An 18,550-nucleotide genomic window follows, 5' to 3' on the forward strand; every position below is an offset into this window, starting at 1 on the left:
GTGCCGCTGAGGGTGGGGGTCAGACCACTACCCGAGCTGCAACCCGTTCTTGCACTTCCGTATAGTCAATATTGACTTATTAAATACGTGCATATGTGACATACTAATTTATTGTGAATATTTTAGTTTACCTTGAAAAGCTTCATAGAAAACACCGACCTTACCTAACCTTCTTAGTATGTTAAGATAAGCATCTTATTGCTTCGTAATTACAATTATTACTTAACCTATTATAGGTATAGGTATGTATAGGTACCTATTATTTAGTATGTCACATATGCACGTATTTAATAAGTCAATATTGACAGTAAGAAATTGCGAGAACGGGTTGCAACCCGTTCTCGCAAATTCGTAAAGTCAATATTGACTTATTAAATAAGTGCATAGGTGACATACTAAACATAATAGATACCCTTAAAAAGCTTCATAGAAAACACCGACCTTACCTAACCTTGTTAGTATCTTAAGATAAGCATCTTATAGCTTCGTAATTACAACTGTTACTTAACCTATTATAGGTATAGGTTAAGTAATAATTGTAATTACGAAGCAATAAGATGCTTATCTTAAGATACTAACAAGGTTAGGTAAGGTCGGTGTTTTCTATGAAGCTTTTTAAGGGTATCTATTATGTTTAGTATGTCACCTATGCACGTAGTTAATAAGTCAATATTGACTTTACGAATTTGCGAGAACGGGTTGAATAGTCACTTCACTCGCAGAGGAGTCAGAAAAACATGTTCAAGCACAGATAAAACTCGGTAATGATAGCGATAGAGTGGGACTAATAATAGCCAAAAATGTGTGCATCATATTCAGGAGGGCAGCTGAGAAGCAATTTCAAAACGACATAGCTGCCAAAGTTAAGGCTGAGTCAAAGCTGATACATAGCCATATATAAGAAGCAAAAACAACAGTAAGAGATCATATGACCAAGCTCATGAGATGATGTGTGAAGAGCTCAGTAAAAGTTTAGAGAACAGAACCAATTTTGAGACAGACACACGACAAGAAGCAGCATTAAAAATGCTGAGGCAAAACATCACATGGAAGAACTAGACGCAGCAAAAAAGAGTCAGAACAAACCTGAGGCCAGATTCACGAAGCAGTTACGCAAGCACTTACGAACCTATCCATCTTTTCTTTTTGGCGGCTTTGTTTACAATTATTAAACAGGAGTAATGAACCCCGAAGCACCAGGAGGCTCTTTATAACAATAACAACAGTTGATTGGCAAGTTTTCATGCTTGTAAACTGTTTAATAAATGTAACCAAAGCCGTCAAAGATTGAGGAAAGATGTACACGTTCGTAAGTACTTGCGTAACTGCTTCGTGAATCCGGATCCTGATATCACCCTGGCTGCCGAAGAACCCCGCAGGGCTGCTTGGTCACCCGCTTATCAAAATTCCGGAATAAAACACTCAAGACTGGAGATATCTGGATATCTGGAAGACGGCAAATACAGTATCAAAGTATTCTAAGCAGGGGGGTATATGAGGTTAGGCCTGTCACGTCACTGTTCTTGCTGCTGTCACGTCACTGTTGTGGGAAAAACCTGCTGGGATTGATATAAGAGGAGACTACCAGGGACTTGTACTGAACTAAATTAAAAATTTACTGTCTGCAAATTAATTCAACTAAAATCTCTAGCTAGGGTTGTAAATCCTAATTCCTCTTTTCCTAATGACAGACTGTGGGCTGTAAGGGACAGGTGGGGTGAATGACTTGTTGATAGAAGTTCCAGTCCACCTGTAGACAGGGATCTCACATCAGCTTGTATTTTATACAAGGATAAGATTTGATAAATTCAGTTATCTGACTGAACACTGGTTCTGTTTAAATCAGAGATTTAAACATACATAGTCTAAGCTAGTACCATAACTTAACGGCCAATATGTACTTATACTATAAACAACAAATTAAATTGTAAAAGTATAATAAATGACCTTAAATGTAGTCTAAATACTGTCAAGTACTAGAAATTATATTCAATTAAATGAACTTATATGATAACTTATAAATAACTAAGCAAGCTATTGATAACTTAATTTATATATTCAAATATATATGCAGACATATTCAATTTATACGATACAGTTAGCTTGAGTGAATCTCTTCCAACAATATGGACACTTGTGAGGTTTTTACTTATTGAGGCTGAATTCTTTTCTGACAGAATGGACACTCATGAGGTTCAGTGCTTGGATAAGATTCAAAGCTACACTACAATTTTAATAAACTTACTGAAATGTGAGGCTTAGCCTCGCTTTTTAACCAACAGACAGATTTATAGGATATTAAAGTTACACAAGCATACAATTGGCCAATCATACACCAAATAACCCTCAATATACTTCTCTGCCAGTCGGGGTGCCTGTCTGACAAGTTTGCCAGACTGTTTAATTCTCTCTTGTTGAGTTTAGGCACGATATTTTGCTACAGCGTTGCTGTATGATGATCTAGTAGCGTTGCTACGTGATTATCCTGCAGTTGCAGAAGAATGATTCGAGATAAAAGTTTATGAATGAAGGTGGAGGAAACCGTGTCACTGATCTCCACTATACACTCTATTTTATGTGAATGTTCTAGGATTTTCCTTGTAGATATTGTCCAGGTACTCCCCCAGTTCTAGAGAGTATTCACTGGCGATAAAAAATATTAGATAAGGTGTCCTTGAGCTGGTAATGTTCGCTAAGGATCAGTCACTTGTTCACTCATTTGTAAACAAACGCGGAGTGCCGCGAGGCATCGTCGTGGGCCCTTCTCGCCCCCCGAGATGCTCCTCTCTCTCCCTTGAGAGGTAACTTTCAATGAATATTGATTGATTATTTTTACAGTCTAGACTTATGATTAAGATAAGATGTGATTATAATATAATTAGATATAAGATTTAAAGATTATAAGTAGTATTTGAAAGTACCACTGAATCTTATTAAGGATTCGATTTTTAATCCTACCGGATGTTGAATCAATGTTCCAATAGTTTTTTAATTAAGAAGTCCTTCTAGAAGCTTCTGGATCCTTGAGAGATCATGTACAAAGTCACGTAGGCATCAAAAGGGCCCCTGTTGCGTACGTGTTCACGGTGCCATTGTCATCCAGGATCAAGCTATATAATGAATTTTTCATGATTCTAATATGATTTGATACAATTTAGATATGATTTTGATATGATTTAGATATGATATAGAAATTATACATTTCTTAGATGATTATTAGATATGGTGGGTAAAAATTTCCCACATCTTCCAGAGGGAGAGAACTGGCACAGAGTCCAATACTTAGGACAATAGTAACCATATGTATTTATTTACTCTCCATTGGATTGATAATACAAGTGCAGATTTTGCTTGCACTTTTCTGCTGCTGTCCGTTGTGGACGATTGTGTCTGTTAGGAGTCTGTGGGTCTTGTGGAGTTAGAGTGTCTTGAGGTCTCTCATGATCTAACTGCAGCTGGCTCACTGATTCCATGTGGATGAGTTTGTCCAATGTCTTCAGGGAAGTTGTTCCTTTAGACAGGATTTTGACTATTCTCAAAATCCCCTGACTATCTGGATGGACTGAGACAACTTTACCTAATGGCCAGTCAGCCCTAGGGCCATCACTGTCTACCAAGACAATATCGCCAGGTTGGAGATTAGATATATTATGTGGGACATTGGCCCCATAGTGATGTTCTCGTAGAGATGTAAGATATTCTTTTGTCCAAACATCATTCCATTTTTGGATTATGCTGGACAGATGCTTATACCCCTGAACCAACTCGCTCTGACCCACATATGAGGGATCTCTGATCTCATCATCCGCTAGAGATGGTACTGGAGTCAGAAGTCTTCCATACATTAGGTGGGCAGGACTTAATGGCTCATGTTGAGTAGGATCCTCAGACAAGTAAGTCAACGGCCGGTTATTCACCCTTGATTCTATTTCCGTGATTACGGTCTGGAGCTCTTGAAGATTGATTTTCTGACGGTGTAGAGATTTTCTCAAGGATCTTTTTACAGTTCCTATTAACCGTTCATAAAATCCTCCGTGCCATGGGGCTCTCGGAGGGATAAATTTCCATCTGCAATGACGCTGTTCCAGTGTGGAAGTAACTGCAGGATGGGAACAGATTTCCCGTAGACATGCTTCTCCAGCTACCAAGTTTGCTCCGTTATCTGAAATCATCAGCTTAGGGCATGATCGGCGTGCTGCGAATCTGCGGAAAGCTTGAATAAATGATTGAGCAGTCATATCGGGTGTTACCTCTAGATGTACTGCCCTAGTGGTAGCACAGGTGAACAGACAGATGTATGCCTTGATAGGTTGCTTATCTGCAGTCCCTGTTAGATATATTGCTCCTGTATAATCTACTCCTGTCGTTTCGAAAGGTTGTAGATGGACCACTCGTTCCTTTGGTAGGGGTGGTGGCCCTGGATAGGAGCAAGTTCTTGCATCGTACCTTCGGCATATCATGCAATTCTTCAAGATTGATTTGACTGACTGTCTTCCCTGAGGAATCCAGTACTGCTGTCTGATTTGTGTGAGTGTGTCTAACACTCCTCCATGTTTGATGATTTGTTGATGTGTATGCAACACAATCAACCTTGTGATCCAATGATTTTTTGGTAAAAGCCATGGATGCACGGTATCTAGATTGATATCTGCGTGTTTAAGTCTCCCTCCACAACGCAGAATGTTGTGATTTTCTTGGTCTATCCACAGACCGAGATTGTGTTTTAACTTATGCGGAAGATTTTCATAGTTATTCCCATAAGTTTCTCTCTGGGCTTGTCTTACCCAATAGATAAGTGCATCAGGAAAAGTGTATTTTATACCTTTTTTCCTGAGATAATGAAACACGTTCTGTGTTACATTGATTAATTTGATGAGCGAGGAGTAACGAGTACAATCCAAGACTAATATTTGAGCTTGCTGCCTGGTGGTAGTTATGGTTTGTGTCGTAATGACGTGTGGCTTTTGTTCAGGCCAACTACCATTCACTAACCATCGAGGCCCATGAAACCAAATATCTGCCTTTGCAAACTGTTTAAATGTCATACCTCTTGATAAGAGATCAGCTGGATTATCCTTTGTTGGTACATGCAACAATTGAAAGCCTGCGGAAATTTCTTTAATTTCCGAGACGCGATTTTTTACATATGGAGTTGGACAGTTGTCGTTTCGTACCCATTGTAAGACAGCTTCATTGTCAGACCATATAATGACATCTTTGATGTTCATGGTAGACAAGACTTGTTTGATATGTACTGCTAAGCGTGTGCCAGTTAACAGTGCTGTTAGTTCCATCTGAGGCAAAGTTCTCTTTTTTAATGGAGCGACTCTGGCCTTAGAGGTGATAAGATATGATTGATTAGAAGTCACTAAGTAAGCACAAGCTCCAAAAGCTTTGGCTGACGAGTCTGCGAATACATGTAGTGATACTTCTTCATTTTCCTCGACTATGTGTCTCGGAAAGATTATCTTTTCAACTAAAGTTTGTTCTTGAGCCACTTCCATCCAAGCTTTTTGTAACTGGATTGGTAGTGGATCATCCCAACCAACCTTAGCCTTCCATGCTTCTTGCACCAATAAACGCCACTTGATAGTCAAAGGATTTAGTAGACCCAGTGGGTCGAATACTTTGCTAACTTGTGAAAGCAAATCCCTTTTTGTAGTGATGTTGTAATTTACTGGCACAGATTTGATCGATATTGTGTCCGAGATTAAATCCCAATCCATACCTAACACCTTTTGTGATTCTGGTACGTGATATTCAGGGTAATCTCTTGCTATTTGATTATTCAATGTTGCATTATTAGAGGCCCAAGATTGTAGTGGCATGTTGGCACCTTGTAGCTCCTTGTTAGCCTCTTGATATAATTGTAACAGTTCAGTAGTACTGTTAACTGTCCCTTGAAAATTATCTACATATAGATTTTGACTGATTTCAGTCTTACAGGGACTTGATGATTTCTTCAGATGAGTATCTAGAGTTGCTTGCAATAGAAATGGACTGCTTGTCGCGCCGAAAAGAACTGAAGAGAATCTGAAAGTCACTACAGGACTATTGACATCTTCTGGGTTCTCTACCCATAGAAACTTAGTGAAGTCTCTATCTTCTTCCTGTAAGCCAACTCTTAGAAAGGCCTTACTTATATCTGCTGAATACGCATATTTGTTAAGTCTAAACTTCAACAGTATGTCATACAATTTCTGAGTTAGACTTGGACCTGTTTGCAAACAATCATTTAGACTGGTTCCTTGGGGTCCAGATTTAGAGCTACAATTAAAAACTATCCGTAAAGGAGTTGTTTTTGATTCTCTCTTTACAGCCATGTGTGGTAAAAAATGGCCTGTTTGCGTATTGTCATGTTTCACGACTTCGATGAATTTATTCTTTAATTGTTGAGCAATAATCTCATGATAGAGTTTTAAATGCTCAGGCCTTTTTCTTAGCTTTGCTAGTTGAGATTTAAATTGACTATAAGCCATGTGATAATTGGTAGGTAAGGTTTTATGGTTGATTTTCCATGGTAGCCTTACCCAGTACTGTCCATCATAGTACTGTACAGTTTCTAAGTATTGATTATATGCACAGACATCATCAGGACTTGGTTGTTCAGGAATTATTCCTATGGCATCAAGTTCCCACAATTGATGTACAGATTCCAATCCATCATCAATCATGTGGGGGATTTTAAGTGGTGACTGTTCTTTGCCTAGTCATGCCACTATTACAGTTTCTGTATGATGTGATTTTTCAGGAGTTGAAGGTTCAAGATCTAGTATAGGTCCTGTCATCAATATGCCTCCTGCTGATTTGAGTATATTCATACCCATAGATTCTTCTGATCCCAGAATGAATCGATGATAGTAGTCAGCTCCAATCAGGATTCCGATATCCCCTATGTAGTCAGAATCAAGTAGAGGATCTGCTAATTGGATTCCTTTTTCTTTTAGGAATTTAATTGTGGCTGTCAGACCAGTCACTTCCATTTCAGTAGGAATTTTATCAACTACTATGGCTTCTACTGTCCTTAGGGATGTACCTAGACAGACATTGAGTTTTACTACTGGAAAGGTTCTACGACCAGAATTAGTAAAAAACCCTGATATGGAGGTAGATACTTGCTTTGAAGATTTAAGTTGTAAATCTTCTGCCATCTTTTTACTGATAAAGGTTTTCTGTGACCCTTGATCAAAAAAGCCTCTAGTTGGAATACAAATTCCTTGATTGCATAGTTCTAGCTGTGCAGTAGGCAATATGGCTGCTGTAACAATTTCTGTATCCAAGTCGTTGACATTGCTCATTACTGTACAGAATTGTACGGCTGTTGTGGTATTATCATCTTTGGGCTTTGCCTGAGATGCAGGTTGATTATTGGAAGTCTGTGATCTGGATTGAGTGTTAATATCACCACAGAGTGCTGTGTGATGTACACTTTTATGACAATATTGGCAGTTCTGCAATTGAGTGATACACTCACTTGTATCGTGCTTCCGTAGACAACGGATGCACCTGTTCAGAGATTTCAGTCGATCGATTCGACTGGCACGGCCTACATAAACTGTGCATTGATAAATGGTATGTGCTTCTTGACAGAATAAACATTTTGGGGCACTTGTAGCTCCTTTTGTCTTATCTGTCTTAGGAGCTTGGTTTCCTACAGTTCTGTTAACTGTGGGGGATATAGCATAAGAGCCAACATTATTCTGTTTCCACTTTGCAGAAGAGGAGTTTTGTTGTCTTGATTTTTGACTGCCATTCTGGACATTTTTGCTTTTGTCCGTGGATTCACCTTTGGGGATTTTTTCTTGAGATCTAAGTTTTCCTCGGCTTCGTAATCTTTGTACGTAAGCTCGAAGTCCATCAATGATTTGGCTTTGTGATAAGATGTTGGTGTTATAATGAGTGCATAGGCTGTCTATGACCTCATTTGGAAGTTTCCTTTGAATGATTAACTTTATAAGCCACTCTGCATCACCTACAGGTACTTTTGTACTGAGGGCTTTGATGATTGATTCTATAGACAATCGAAATGATTGTAGTGACTCATAACTTTTATTTGGAGAGGGTAAATCCAATAATTTGTATGAGAGACGTGCAATTGCAGTCTCCTTATCACTGTAGTTATCTTGTAACAACTGTAAGGCATGGTCGTAATCATCATCTGTTAATGACAAATTAGCAATGACCTGCCTTGCCTCTCCCCGTAACTGGCCTTGCAAATATTGAAACTTTGTCGCCTTTTTGAGAGAGGGCTTGGAATTTATTATAGAATCAAAGTGTCTCCAGAAGGTATCCCAATCGTCTTCATCCTTGCCCTCAAAATATGGTAATTGTACCTTTGGGAGCTCTGCGGCTATATGTGTGATAGTTGCATTGCTCTGTTGAGTGGATGAGCTCACATTGGATTGGGTTCCTGCTTGAGATATTTGTTTGATTAAAGGATCAAGTTGATCTTGGATTTTATCTTCATACATTGTCATTTCAACGACAATTTCCTGAAGTTCCTTTCGGGTTAAATCTGCATTAGCCATTTCTGTTAGATAAATCTCTGCATGGCGTTTGATTTGTTCATACTTATCCACAGCTGCTTTTACTCTGGTATTCAGAATTATTAAATCAGGAGATGGTTGCCTAGCCAACTTTTGACATTTGTCAATCAGTTGAGTTAGGTGATTTTGCAGACCATTAAGTGTCCTCCTATTTCCTGTTTCAGCTGCTGGTGGAACACTGTCAGCCATTTTGACCTTTTCCGAGTTTTGGAGATTCCGAGATTTTTCTCTTTTTTCTGATAAATATGTATGATGTTAATGTATTTTGATAAATGAGCTTTCCTGTCTACTTAGGTAATGATTCCAAAGATCGTCCTTCATTTCCTCCCTGGAATCTGGTTGTAGCAGGTGTTCAATTATCAAAAGTACTGTAATAATTTGATTTGTGACCCGAATGCACGAATGCACCAAGTTGGTAAATCTTGTAATAATTTTTTAAAAATAGTAAATGGCACTATTTTTGCAAAGTTATTACAAAATCTGTTACCATAATAATAGTTAGATAAAATACAGTAGAATGTCTACTGGTTTTACCTGTAATATAGGGTATGATATAGTTGATTATAGATAGATTGTAATGAAAGCTCTTACAGTGATGATAACACTTTTTTAAAGAATATTATGTAATGAGCAGCTCTGAAAATCAGTAGATTAGAGATAATGCTAGATAATACACTTAAATATATATGTAATGTTACCACAATGAGGTAGATAATTGGTATTTTATGATTAAGATGCAGTTGTGTCTTTGACACTGATATAATTAAGTACTGTGGTTTCTTAACACAAAACAGTATCAGTTTGTTATGAATGCTTACTAGTTAATGGATATGGTGGCTTAAGCCACTGCAAACTATTTGTTTACTTAGATATATAGCTATGATAAATATTGGCTGATAGCTAGGTTAGGCTAGAATATGTAAGAATTATTCCAATGCAAAATCAAGAAGTTTCTTATGTATTTGGCACTGAAATATTCGATAAACGAATGATCATAAATATCTAGGTATAAAGGACCATTATTATCTAGGTTCGAAGGACCATTAATGTGGGAAAAACCTGCTGGGATTGATATAAGAGGAGACTACCAGGGACTTGTACTGAACTAAATTAAAAATTTACTGTCTGCAAATTAATTCAACTAAAATCTCTAGCTAGGGTTGTAAATCCTAATTCCTCTTTTCCTAATGACAGACTGTGGGCTGTAAGGGACAGGTGGGGTGAATGACTTGTTGATAGAAGTTCCAGTCCACCTGTAGACAGGGATCTCACATCAGCTTGTATTTTATACAAGGATAAGATTTGATAAATTCAGTTATCTGACTGAACACTGGTTCTGTTTAAATCAGAGATTTAAACATACATAGTCTAACCTAGTACCATAACTTAACGGCCAATATGTACTTATACTATAAACAACAAATTAAATTGTAAAAGTATAATAAATGACCTTAAATGTAGTCTAAATACTGTCAAGTACTAGAAATTATATTCAATTAAATGAACTTATATGATAACTTATAAATAACTAAGCAAGCTATTGATAACTTAATTTATATATTCAAATATATATGCAGACATATTCAATTTATACGATACAGTTAGCTTGAGTGAATCTCTTCCAACAATATGGACACTTGTGAGGTTTTTACTTATTGAGGCTGAATTCTTTTCTGACAGAATGGACACTCATGAGGTTCAGTGCTTGGATAAGATTCAAAGCTACACTACAATTTTAATAAACTTACTGAAATGTGAGGCTTAGCCTCGCTTTTTAACCAACAGACAGATTTATAGGATATTAAAGTTACACAAGCATACAATTGGCCAATCATACACCAAATAACCCTCAATATACTTCTCTGCCAGTCGGGGTGCCTGTCTGACAAGTTTGCCAGACTGTTTAATTCTCTCTTGTTGAGTTTAGGCACGATATTTTGCTACAGCGTTGCTGTATGATGATCTAGTAGCGTTGCTACGTGATTATCCTGCAGTTGCAGAAGAATGATTCGAGATAAAAGTTTATGAATGAAGGTGGAGGAAACCGTGTCACTGATCTCCACTATACACTCTATTTTATGTGAATGTTCTAGGATTTTCCTTGTAGATATTGTCCAGGTACTCCCCCAGTTCTAGAGAGTATTCACTGGCGATAAAAAATATTAGATAAGGTGTCCTTGAGCTGGTAATGTTCGCTAAGGATCAGTCACTTGTTCACTCATTTGTAAACAAACGCGGAGTGCCGCGAGGCATCGTCGTGGGCCCTTCTCGCCCCCCGAGATGCTCCTCTCTCTCCCTTGAGAGGTAACTTTCAATGAATATTGATTGATTATTTTTACAGTCTAGACTTATGATTAAGATAAGATGTGATTATAATATAATTAGATATAAGATTTAAAGATTATAAGTAGTATTTGAAAGTACCACTGAATCTTATTAAGGATTCGATTTTTAATCCTACCGGATGTTGAATCAATGTTCCAATAGTTTTTTAATTAAGAAGTCCTTCTAGAAGCTTCTGGATCCTTGAGAGATCATGTACAAAGTCACGTAGGCATCAAAAGGGCCCCTGTTGCGTACGTGTTCACGGTGCCATTGTCATCCAGGATCAAGCTATATAATGAATTTTTCATGATTCTAATATGATTTGATACAATTTAGATATGATTTTGATATGATTTAGATATGATATAGAAATTATACATTTCTTAGATGATTATTAGATATGGTGGGTAAAAATTTCCCACAACTGTTCTTGCTGTCACGTCACTGTTCTTGCTGTCACGTCACTGTTCTTGCTGTCACGTCACTGTTCTTGCTGTCATGTTACTGTTCTTGTTGCTGTCACGTCACTGTTCTTGCTGTCACGTCACTGTTCTTGCTGTCACGTCACTGTTCTTGCCCCCGTCACGTCACTGTTCTTACTGTCACGTCACTGTTCTTGTTGTCACGTCACTGTTCTTGCTACCATCACGTCACTGTTCTTGCCCCCGTCACGTCACTGTTCTTGCTGTCACGTCACTGTTCTTGCTGTCACGTCACTGTTCTTGCTGTCACGACACTGTTCTTGCTACCACCGCTGTAACTGTTGATACAGTCCCCCGCTTCAGCTGTTATAGCTGAAAACACTCCCGCTGCTTCAGCTGCTGCTGCCCCCCCCCCCCCCCACCGCTGTTGCTGTTCCAACACAGTGTTGCTGGAGGCTGTTGGGCGGGAGAAACAAATGTGTTTTCGGGGCCAGTTTTGGAGCACCGAGGGATTTAATGCCCCTGCTGGTTGTTTGCGACGATTTGGGGAATTGGAATGTGTGTGTGTGTGTGTATATATACGGTGTAGCTGCTTTACTAACTCGCCCCGACTGTGATTCTCCCTTTGTCATTAGCTTTTGTTATAGTATGGAACATGTTCAAGGAGATTTGACGACGTTGAAATTGAAATTGAAATAAGTTTATTGAGGTAAAATACACACAAAGGGATGAGGTAGCTATTCTCACCCCGTTCAGTACATCGTGTTAATACATACATAGACACACATCACAAGCAATAAACATATTACCAAACATTCTGAGAGATAAACATATACATTTCCTACGTCAGTCGACGTTGTTTGCTCGTTTTAATCACTCTCAACTGGTGGGAAAAGGGTTAGTGTCTGGATTTTGTTAATGTTTACTGTTGATAGTGGCTTCTGTGGTCCACAGGTGTAAACAGCAGCGGTGTGGACCAGTCCTGTCTAATGTGAGCCTCCCGCCTGTGATTATTTTAAACAGAACGATTGTGCAAAGAACTTTTTCGTGGTAATTGTTAAATGCAAGATTTTTGTGTCGTTAGCTATTGTCACTAGTCACCGTTGTTTGTGTTTTGTTTTGTTTGTGGATATAGAGTAAGAGTTGTGCTTCAGCTCTTAGTGTCCGCCTCTCGACCTTCACTCAATTGTGCCATATCCACCTCGCCACAGTTAATACTATTTATTTCGTGGCGTGATGCTAAGCCAGTACATCTCTCTCTGGTTTAATGGTGTTTTTTTTTAAGCCTTCACGGATCTCCACTAATTGGTGTACCTCATATGTCAAATTGCTCGGCCATATCAACCATCTCATGAGTATTTTGTATGTCTTGGTCACGTATCCCTTGTTTCTGGTCTCTTCTATCAACATGGGGATTACTTCCTGCGGTATATACTTATATTTTAATATATGTCTTATTCAGACAAGTTAATGATCCCACGTTCCAAGGATCGATTGGTTATAGTTGTTTAAGATTCGCTACCTGGAAAAAAAAGGTTCCAAGTAGCACGGGCTATGGTGATCCCCAATCTTGTTGTATTTAACTTATTATGGTTAAAACCAAAACAGATATTTGTCAGACCAGCTCTAGGGATCCTAATTTCTGCTAGAGTAATCTCCAGTCTTGTCTGCTCCTAGTTGTTTCATAAATTGTTAAAACAACCACGAATGATTCTGCTTTGTTATCTCTCTCTCTCTCTCTCTCTCTCTCTCTCTCTCTCTCTCTCTCTCTCTCTCTCTCTCTCTCTCCCTCTCCCTCTCCCTCTCTCTCTCTCTCTCTCTCTCTCTCTCTCTCTCTCTCTCTCCCTCTCTCCCTCTCTCCCTCTCTCTCTCTCTCTCTCTCTCTCTCTCTCTCTCTCTCTCTCTCTCTCTCTATTTTCACACCATCGCCATTGCTTCTATTGCAAGCTCCAGTTTATACATTTTTTCCCTGGTAGTGCGAACATTTACTCTAATTCCTCGCACACACTCAACATAAAAGGCCCTTGAATATACAAAGGAATAATTGCTGAAAAGAAGAAAATGTGAGAGTAGGGGTGGTGGGGGTCTTTCCTAGTTGTGTGGGGGTAGAGAGGAAGGGTTTTTTCACACATATACACGCGAAGACAAATGTGTGCGTACATATGTGTATATATGGGTGGAAATCACATTCACTCCTTTTACGAACTCTATTGAAAATGTAAAAAAAAATGCGAGTGAGGGGTGAGGTCTCTGAGTGGCGAGGCGTCACCAGTGGAGTCCCGCAGGGGACAGTCCTTGGACCTATACTGTTTCTGGTATATGTAAATGATCTCCCAGAGGGTATAGACTCGTTCCTCTCAATGTTTGCTGATGATGCAGAAATTAGGAGGAGGATTAAAACGGAGAAAGACAGTACGAGGCTACAAGATGACCTAGACAGACTAAATGAATGGTCCAACAAATGGCTACTAAAGTTCAACCCAAGTAAATGTAAGATAATGAAACTAGGCGGTGGAAACAGGAGGCCAGACACAGGATACAGAATAGGAGATGAAGTCCTTCATGAAACGGACAGAGAGAAATATCTAGGGATTGATATCACGCCAAACCTGTTTCTAGAAGCCCACATGAAAAGAATAACATCGGCGGTGTATGCGAGGCTGGCTAACATTAGAACTGCCTTCAGAAACCTGTGTAAGGAATCATTCAGAACCTTGTACACCACATATGTAAGACCAATCCTGGAGTATGCGGCCCCAGCATGGAGCCCGTACCTTGTCAAGCACAAGACGAAGCTGGAAAAAGTTCAGAGGTATGCCACTAGGCTAGTCCCGGAACTAAGAGGCATGAGGTACGAGGAAATGCTGCGGGAAATGCACCTCACGACAATGGAAGACAGGAGAACTCGGGGAGACATGATCACTACCTACAAAATTCTCAGAGGAATTGACGGGGTAAATCATGATAAACTGTTTAACACTGGAGGGACGCGGACAAGGGGACACAGGTGGAGACTGAGTACCCACATGAGCCACAGGGACGTTAGAAAGAACTTTTTCAGTGTCAGAGTAGTTAACAGGTGGAATGCATTAGGCAGTGATGTGGTGGAGGCTGACTCCATACACAGTTTCAAGTGTAGATATGATAGAGCCCAATAGGCTCAGGAACCCCTGTACACCAGTAGACTGACAGTTGAGAGGCGGGACCAAAGAGTCAGAGCCCAACCCCTGCAAGCACAACTAGGGGAGTACAGTATTGACTGGGATAGGGAGGGGTGGAGGTCTGTAGGAGGTAATGACAGAAGGCAACCCACGTTGAAGAGGTATGATTCATGACAACATGATTGAAGAGGTATGATTCATGTATGATTCATCCCCCACATCCCCCTCCCCTAGTCATCTTAAATCACGAGCGAAATATCATCGATCTTCGAAGTGTTTGTTTTGATCTTGGAATTTCATTCACTCACCGGTAAGTTATTATTAATGAAGCAGTTTTACTACGGCGACGCGCTGGAGTAGTCGCCTTTACTCGCTCTCAGCTGAGAGTATACGAGGCAGACGGTTAAGCATACCCCAGCGGAGGTGAATATGCAGTCTGGTTATATTCCATACCTGTTACAGGAGCTGATTATATCCCTGTGGTCAGTTTTAGACATTTTGCAGCTAGGTCATTCTCCTCTGCTCCCCTGTCTTTTTTTTTCTATCTATATATCTCTCTCCTCTCTCTCTCTCTTTCTCATTCTGTTTCTTTCTGTTGCACATTCTCTGTCTCTCTCTTTCTCGGTCTTTTTCTCTGTCTCTCTTTCTCCATCTCTCTCTCTGTCTCTGTCTCTCTCTCTCTCTTTCTCTCTCTCTCTCTCTCTCTCTCTCTCTCTCTCTCTCTCTCTCTCTCTCTCTCTCTCTCTCTCTCTCTCTCTCTCTCTCTCACTCTCTCACTCTCTCACTCTCTCACTCTCTCTCTCTCTCTCTCTCTCTCTCACTCACTCACTCTCTCTCTCTCTCTCTCTCTCTCTCTCTCTCTCTCTCTCTCAAGTCTCAGTGTGTAACAAAATGCAAAAGTTACTTTTCCATTTGAAAAATTTGTATTTAAATTGAAAAATTTGTATTTAAATTCATATTTATTTGCTTAGGTTTGAATAATATTAAATGCGCGCGAGCGCGCACTCACACACACCAGGCGGCACCAATTGCTGAATGGTTCATAGAGCGACCGTCCCCCTGTGCCTGGGGTCGGTGGTTCGAGCCTCCTAGTGCCCAGGCGGTTATCTTGAGGTTATCTTGAGATGATTTCGGGGCTTAGCGTCCCCGCGGCCCGGTCCTCGACCAGACCTCCACCCCCAGGAAGCAGCCCGTGACAGCTGACTAACACCCAGGTACCTATTTTACTGCTAGGTAACAGGGGCATAGGGTGAAAGAAACTCTGCCCATTGTTTCTCGCCGGCGCCCGGGATTGAACCCGGGACCATAGGATCACAAGTCCAGCGTGCTGTCCGCTCGACCGACCGGCTTCCCCGACCGGGCAACGACAACAATTACACATATGGTAAATAACAGAGGTCCCAGGACCGAGCCTTGAGGTACTCCACTTACAATGGCTTCCCACTTTCCCACTCCGACTTAATCTCCATTTATCCCAGACATCCTTGTTCGCAGGAATCTTAGCACAGACATCCTTGTTCGCAGGAATCTTAGCACAGACATCCTTGTTCGCAGGAATCTTAGCACAGACATCCTTGTTCGCAGGAATCTTAGCACAGACATCCTTGTTCGCAGGAATCTTAGCAGATATATGGAAAAAGGTGAACACAGTACCAATCTATATAAATGGTAGTTGAAAGGAACCTCGAGATTATAGACCTGTATAATTAACAAGTCAAGAAACTAGAAAAAATATTTAAAGCCAAATGGGTTTAACACCTGGGGAGTAATGACTTTATGTCGGACAGATAGTATGGTTTTCGAACAGGAAGATCCTGTGTAACAAATCTAAACATGCCTAAACTAGAAGATAGGAGAAAAAGAGGTGATATGATCACCACTTACAAAATACTAACAGGAATTGAGCGAATTGACAAAGAGGAATTCCTGAAACCAGCAACTTCACGAACAAGGCAATTTTCAGGGAAAGGCGCCAAGCCATTACGACTATATAGCACTTGGAAGGGGTCATTGTAAGAATTTAGGATGGGATGGGGGGAAAGGAATGGTGCCCAACCACTTGGACGGTCGGGGATTGAACGCCGACCTGCATGAAGGTAGACCGTCGCTCTACCGTCCAGCCGAAGTGGTTGGACATGAGAACACAGATTCAAGCTAAGGAAACAAAGGTGCCGGAAAAATACTATAAAGTTTTCTTTTGCAACTAGAGTGGTAGACGGTTGGAACAAGTTAAGTGAGAAGGTGGTGGAGGCCAAGACCGTCAGTAGTTTCAAAGCGTTATACGACAAAGAGTACTGGGAAGACGGGACACAACGAGCGTAGCTCTCATCCTACATACTACACATGGATAATTACACACACACACACACACACACACACACACACACACACACACACACACACACACACACAGTTTACACAATACACAGTTTTAAGTGTAGATATGATAGAGCCCAGTAGGCTCAGGAATCTGTACACCAGTTGATTGACAGTTGAGAGGCGGGACCAAAGAACCAGAGCTCAACCCCCCGTAAGCACAAATAGGCGAGTACACACACACACACACACACACACAAGGGGACACAGGTGGAAACTGAGTGCCCAACTGAGCCACAGAGATATTAGAAAGAACTTTTTTAGTGTCAGAGTGGTTGACAAATGGAATGCATTAGGGGGTGATGTGGTGGAGGCTGACTCCATACACAGTTTCAAGTGTAGATATGACAGAGCCCAGTAGGCTCAGGACTCTGTACACCTGTTGATTGACGGTTGAGAGGCGGGACCAAAGAGCCAGAGCTCAACCCCCGCAAACACAACTAGGTGAACTAGGTGAGTACACACACACACACACACACACCCACACACACCCACACCCACACCCACTCCCACTCCCACTCCCACTCCCACTCCCACACACACACACACACACACACACACCCACACCCACACACACACCCACACCCACACCCACACCCACAACCACAACCACAAACCCACACACACCCACACACACACACACACCCACACGCGCGTGTGTAGAGATGAGCTTCAGGGTTTCGACTCTCCCACACCAGCGAGAGTATTGATTTAAGCTCTCATTCTGGCCCCCCCCTCTCTCCCCCCTCCCCCCCGGATGACGCACGCACACACGCACACACACCCCCACAATACACACGAATCACAAATGTTGCAATTTAACCATTTTTAGCCCCAAAATCAAACGTTCAGAAACTCTTTACAACGACATAAAACATATGAACCAAGAGAGGAAAATAATCAATGAGAATGGTTCGCGTGGTCTTCAGGTCTGAGAGAAGAACCCACAAGGACCTCACAAAGACCCCCCTAAAGAACTGCCAGGATCACGTTGGACCGAAATCACCTTGACAGGTGTCAATGGCTCGAGTGGTGTCAAAACTTGCCATTATGTTATTCAATGTCACGTCTTAAACACGTTTCAGACCTTAAGAGAGCTTATACCAAACATAGGAGACCGAAAAGGCGTTACTTTTTGACCTATATATATATATATATATATATATCTTTTTTTATAGAGGTGTGGTTATCTTATATTCAGGTCAGGCCACTATATGGCTTGCTATCTACATTCTAGTGGACTTGGGAGGTTATCCTCGTAATCCACTCACAATTTGCGAGTCTTCGCTATCTTTTTACAGGTCTCGGTTCGGCAATACTGTCTCACGAGTCTGTCTCTGTCTGTCCCCTGAGACGGTGATTTTTATTATGATATAACAAGAATTTCCGAGGTTAAGTTCTTGAGCCCATTGTGTGTGTCTGTAGGCATGTTGGTGGTTTCCAAGACCATCCATGGGATGGGTATGGGGGTCGATTACTGCCCATAGGATGGGTATGGGGGTCCACTACTGCCCATGGGATGGGTATGGGGGTCCACAACTGCCCATGGGATGGGTATAGGGTCCACTACTGCCCATGGGATGGGTATAGGGTCCACTACTGCCCATGGGATGGGTATGGGGGTTCACTACCGCCCATGGGATAGGTATGGGGGCCCACTATCACCTACGGGATGGGTATGGGGGCCCACTATCACCTACGGGATGGGTATGGGGGCCCA

At 40.9% G+C, this 18,550-nt stretch overlaps 1 protein-coding gene across 1 annotated transcript; it reads right to left on the minus strand.

Moving 5' to 3' along the window:
* Window positions 1–6,710: 6,710 nt before the first annotated feature.
* LOC138356736 (uncharacterized) lies at window positions 6,711–11,088 on the minus strand. Its single transcript, XM_069313015.1, has 2 exons — window positions 10,295–11,088; window positions 6,711–9,799 (listed from the first exon to the last, which is right to left on the minus strand). Exon 2 carries the CDS (start codon window positions 8,733–8,735, stop codon window positions 6,711–6,713), a length of 2,025 nt encoding a protein of 674 aa, XP_069169116.1. The 5' UTR covers window positions 8,736–9,799; window positions 10,295–11,088.
* Window positions 11,089–18,550: the final 7,462 nt, after the last annotated feature.

Source organism: Procambarus clarkii, chromosome 74, assembly GCF_040958095.1.
Source record: "Procambarus clarkii isolate CNS0578487 chromosome 74, FALCON_Pclarkii_2.0, whole genome shotgun sequence".
NCBI classification, from domain to species: domain Eukaryota; kingdom Metazoa; phylum Arthropoda; class Malacostraca; order Decapoda; family Cambaridae; genus Procambarus; species Procambarus clarkii.